Source organism: Abrus precatorius, unplaced genomic scaffold (assembly GCF_003935025.1).
Source record: "Abrus precatorius isolate BTA unplaced genomic scaffold, Abrus_2018 Scaffold3, whole genome shotgun sequence".
In the NCBI taxonomy this organism is placed as follows: domain Eukaryota; kingdom Viridiplantae; phylum Streptophyta; class Magnoliopsida; order Fabales; family Fabaceae; genus Abrus; species Abrus precatorius.
Window position 1 is genome coordinate 10,730,618 of NW_020874373.1, and position 4,966 is coordinate 10,735,583.

At 35.3% G+C, this 4,966-nt stretch overlaps 1 protein-coding gene across 1 annotated transcript; it reads right to left on the reverse strand.

The window, feature by feature from the left end:
- Positions 1-956: 956 nt before the first annotated feature.
- On the reverse strand, positions 957-4,524 carry LOC113863516 (putative disease resistance protein RGA1). Its single transcript, XM_027497119.1, has 2 exons — positions 1,788-4,524; positions 957-1,310 (listed from the first exon to the last, which is right to left on the reverse strand). Exons 1-2 carry the CDS (start codon positions 4,435-4,437, stop codon positions 1,273-1,275), a joined length of 2,688 nt encoding a protein of 895 aa, XP_027352920.1. The 5' UTR covers positions 4,438-4,524; the 3' UTR covers positions 957-1,272.
- Between the last annotated feature and the right edge of the window lie 442 nt (positions 4,525-4,966).

Genomic DNA, 4,966 nt, shown 5'->3' on the forward strand with positions numbered 1-4,966 from the left:
ATATTGAAATTTATCCCTAATATCACAACAGATTGAGTGAGTTTCATTCAATCTGGTTCTAAGATTTACTTTCCAACTAAATCTTAGATCCTAAATAAAATACTATTATTTGAAATGGAATCAAGTATTAAGAACAAAATAAAATTACCAACATCTATACAAATGATAACTATATATAAATCATCAAAATATTTTAGAGTAGAAGATTATATTCAATCTCAAAGGGAGTTTAACGTCCATTATAACAAAAGAAAGAAAGGAAAAATGGATAAAGAAAGGTTCACCAATCTTCTCCAATGTGTGCCCTAACCTTCCTCTTGCTAGATTTCTTTTTCCGCTCTGTCTCCCTTTTCTTTCTGATTCTTCTTTCTTTAAAAGTAGAGTAAATAAATTCTTGCTCAAGTTAAAAAGGCATTATCACTTAAGTGAGGGGTTCTTGTTTAAGCGAAAACTAGGCAAAGACCTAAGTTTGCATTCTTGCTTAAGAGAGTATTTTCACTTGAATGAAAATGGATCAAAATCAAATCTCCCACTCTCATTTGCCTTTCATCCTCATTAAACTCTTGTAAACAAAGAATTTTAAGAAAAGAAAACAAAGAAAATCTTTGTTTCAATCTCTAAGCCTAATTAATTATTTAAATTCAAATTCTTCTAAATTAAAAAGAAATTGCAATCCAAATTCAATTTATTAAATAAATAAGTGTTGAAATTCATGTAACAATTTACTAAATCTTAACATTTACCGCAGTTTGAGTCATCTTTAATCTTGAGCCAAGTCAGTTTGACTTGGTTTGTGAGTCGGTTTGTGACTCTAGACCCAAATCAAAACCCGCCATTTTTCAAATCATATAAAACGTGCAAAACATGTTTTTTGACACATAAAACATAGAAAACAAATTTCAATCTAGTTTTCATTTCCAGATTCAATTAAAAGAGTCAAAACACACAAGATCCATATCAATTAAAACTTTCAAATTTTGGGGAAAAAAAAAAAGCAAGGCATAAGCACATGATGCTCTATTACCAAATGAAAGATGAATAGACATACGAAAGCTAGTATGGAATCAAAAACAAAAGTTAATCTCCAGCCATTACTAATCAGATTCGCACCTTTTCCAATCCATACACTTTTGATTTTTCTAAATTCTCACTCACTCAAATGTGATGGTGTTCTTTTTTCTGAAAAGAGAAGCAGGTTTAGTGACCCAAAACAGAGGAATACATGTGTATTTATGGAGTTCTATCCATCATAGAGCTTAGAGCAAGAAGAAGTTATGGTAACCGAAAAACCAGTAAAAGATCAAAACGTCCTGCAAAGAAAAAATGAACGTGTATAATGGATTGAATGGGTCACATAAGTTAACAAGTTATGGTACTAAAAATTAGGAAACGAAACTGCCCAAACTGCTAATACCAAGGGCTCAAATCAGAGTTTCCTCATTTTGAAAATAAGTCACTGCCTCTCAATCAGGATTTTAACGATATTGAGAATTTGAATTATATGAAACTCCATTTCGACGTATGCAGAAACAGGCACTAAAGAGCATGAGGGTAAAGACATGCTAGCTTGTTATAACAAGGTAGCATGTCAAATAAAACCAGAATAGTGCATTAGATATACCCAACCCAAGTGAAATAAACTCGACTTGACGTATGTAAATCAGAATTAAGAAAGGAAGAACAAAAAGACAAAACAAAATTTTGTTTCAGCTTCTGGAATTTCTCCCAAGTCAATTTTGTACTAGATAGTAAATTCTAGCTCTAGAAAACATTTCAATTTTACTAACCGCGCAAATTCAACCGCAGCCGCGATTGCATTCGATAAACGAGTTTCCCCTCCTGTCTTGGATCTGCAATGGAAACGTGTTTGATGTGAGCAATCAAGGGCCAGTACTCAACAGAATGGGGTTGACATTTTTGACACAACTCAGGGCAACCATCTATGGTCAAATCTTCAAGAGCAGTGAGGTGAGGCATGTCACTTGGGAGATATAACAATTGAGGACAGTTCACAATATGGAGTGTTTTAAGACGAGCCATTCTTGTCAGCCATTCAGGAAGCATCTTAAGATTAGGAAAATCTAAAATTAATAATGTCTGTAAAGTGCCAGTTGCTCCTTGAATCCATTCTGGCAGTGTCATTTGCCTTGGAAAATGCTCAAGATGCAGAAATTTCATCCTTAACTTTTGGATTGGGGTTTCATAGGTCAACGATAGATTTAGCTTATCGCACCGCATTACTAGTAGAACCTCTAATTCAGGAAGAATATAAAAAGGTAAGGACTCTAGGCTCCCACATGATTGAACAAGCAAAATTTCAAGGGAAGGGAGTTGTACCCCTCTGAACAAAAAGTTCAATTTGTCACAATATTCAAAACTCAAAGTTTGCAGATTGCACAAGCTTGCGAATTCATTCTGTGGCAGAACCGATTGTTTTGTGGTTATATACAAATGTTGAAGGCTGATTAACTTCCCTAACCCTTTAGGCAATTTTTCAAGATTCACGCATCCTCTGACTGACAAAAGTTTCCAATTTTGTAGTTTGCAAAGAGAATGAGGAAGTCTTTTTATTTTGCAATTATTTGATAGATCGATGCCTTGCAGATGCTCCAATTCAGCAATTGAATTAGGCAGGGTCTCAAATGAAGAATCACTTAAATCTAAAAGCCGTAAGTATTTGTATCTTGTTATCCATGTATGCAATAGAGCTTCACAGTCAACACCTATTCCATCGACGGGAAATAACATAGTTCTCACAGTTCTGGACTTGGGGAACAAAGCAGGGCTAAGTGGAACATTTTCAACAATTGACAAATACCTTGCTTGCTCAGGTATATTGCGAGTGTGGGAGTTTATCACAAGAAACTCTGGTTTCGCAACATACAGTGCAAGATCATGTACCAAATCATGTACTTTGAAATAGTCCAAGTGACCAAAGTCATCAAAATCCTCAAGAAATGATCTTGAATGTAACTCGGCAATATACTGTCTTGCAACATTCTCTAGATTTTGACTTCCATCTGGAGATTGAAGCAATCCAAATACCAGCCAAATATTAAATAATTTACGAGTACTAAAGCCAAAATCTTTAGGGAAAAGAGAAAACATAGCAAAACAGTGCCTCAAATTGGATGGCATTTGATCATAGCTCAACTTAAGGGCCGGTAAAATGTCATCTTTCTTTTGTTTTAAGTTCCAAATTTCATGGTTTCTTACAAACTCCCAACTATCTAACGAAAAATTTGAGAACAGGGAACTTCCTAATGTTCTTACTGCCAATGGAACCCCTCGACATTTTTTCACAATATCCTTTCCAATCTCCACTAGATTTGTATATTTATTTTCTTCGCCTTCCTTGAATGCCCATTTGACAAACAGAGATAAACAATTCTCCAGAGAAAGGCCTGCTAAATTGTAGGAGGGAACAGTGCCCATCATTGAAGCAATTGAGTTACTACGTGTTGTCACCAAGACCTTGCTTCCCACAGCTCCAGTATTTATCAAGTCTTTCAACTCTATCCATTTTGTACGATCATTATTCCATATATCATCTAAGACGAGTAAAAACTTATGACCAAAAAGTTTATATCTGAGAATTCTCTGTAGCTGCTCAATGTCTAAGTGGTTGACATTTTCTTTGAGACCAAGAGCAATTGTTGGAGCTGAAGCAGAAGCAGAAGCAGAAGCAGAGTTGATGATTTTAACAATGATCTGCCTAATATCAAAATCATCAGAGACACAGACCCACATCTTCAATTGAAAAACTTCATCCATCCTCCTATCATTGAACACCAACTTCGCAAGTGTGGTCTTCCCCAAGCCACCAATTCCAACTATGGGAATAACACACAGGCTTTGATCACAGCCACCATCAGGGAGAGGTTGCAACAAAAGCTTGATGATTTCTTCCCTATCATTCTCCCTTCCTAACACACCAGAAGCATCGACATAGGAATAAGTCATTTCTCTCCTTTGCAGAACTCTTTGGTCAACATCAATCCTCTCAAGGCCAAACTTGTTCCCATCAGCTGCTATCTTATTCAATCTATCCTTAACATCTTTGATTTGACGAGCCATCCTATGACGGAAAATAAGAGGATTGGACAAAGAAAAGAAGTGTCCTACCTTCATCTTGATGCTGCCAGAAGCTTTCACAACTTGCTTTCGCAATGTTTGGCAATCAAATTCATCAACTACATCTTCAGCATAGTAGCAGACGCATTGATACTGCCTCAGCCATTCACGCAAGCCATTCTTCTGTTCCTTCTTCTCCTCAGCATCCAATAGTACACCTTTCACAATTGACAAAGTGTCTTTGATCCCTTGAAAATCCTCATACACATGATAGGCTCGAGAAGCTTCTTCATAAGCGTGAGAAGCAAGCTTACATAGCAGTGATTCTGCAATATCGAAGACGAAAAATTCGGCCATGTTCATCAGCGAAGAGCAGAAACAGTGTTCAGATATAAGTTTGAAGTAAGGTTGTTTGACTCGAACACGAACATTGCCTCAAATATCCAACGTATAAAAAACGGACTTAACTTCGATGATTTAAAACAAAAATGGATAAATATTTTTTAACACTTTTTGAGATATTTCTAGTGTCAGCTTCAATTTATTTTTCAAATGCGCGTGTATAGAGAAAAGACGGACATTGTTTCAACGTCTCAAACACGCATCTTGACTTCAATGTCCCAACTATGTGGTTAAGATTATGACTTGTTTGGCTGATATAAGTTTTTTTGTTTTTTCAAAATAGTAAAAATGGGAAAATAATTTATTAAAATAGAGTTAAACAAAAATATATGTTACTACTAAAAAATAGGCCCATAATCGGCATTTAAGATAATTTACCTATAAATATCACTTAACTTGAGAAACATGCTGAAAAATTAAAACACAATATAGTAAACTTTTTGAATCAAGTAATATGACTAATTTGCCAAAAATTTTCACAGTTTTCTCT

Bases quoted from the DNA above. Each gene is read 5' to 3' on its own strand.
- LOC113863516 (XM_027497119.1), bottom strand. From the start codon at position 4,437: ATGAACATGGCCGAATTTTTCGTCTTCGATATTGCAGAATCACTGCTA. The intron at 1,311-1,787 runs GTTAGTAAAATT...TTTTCTTTGCAG, and splicing joins GCTGCGGTTGAATTTGCGCG to GACGTTTTGATCTTTTACTG.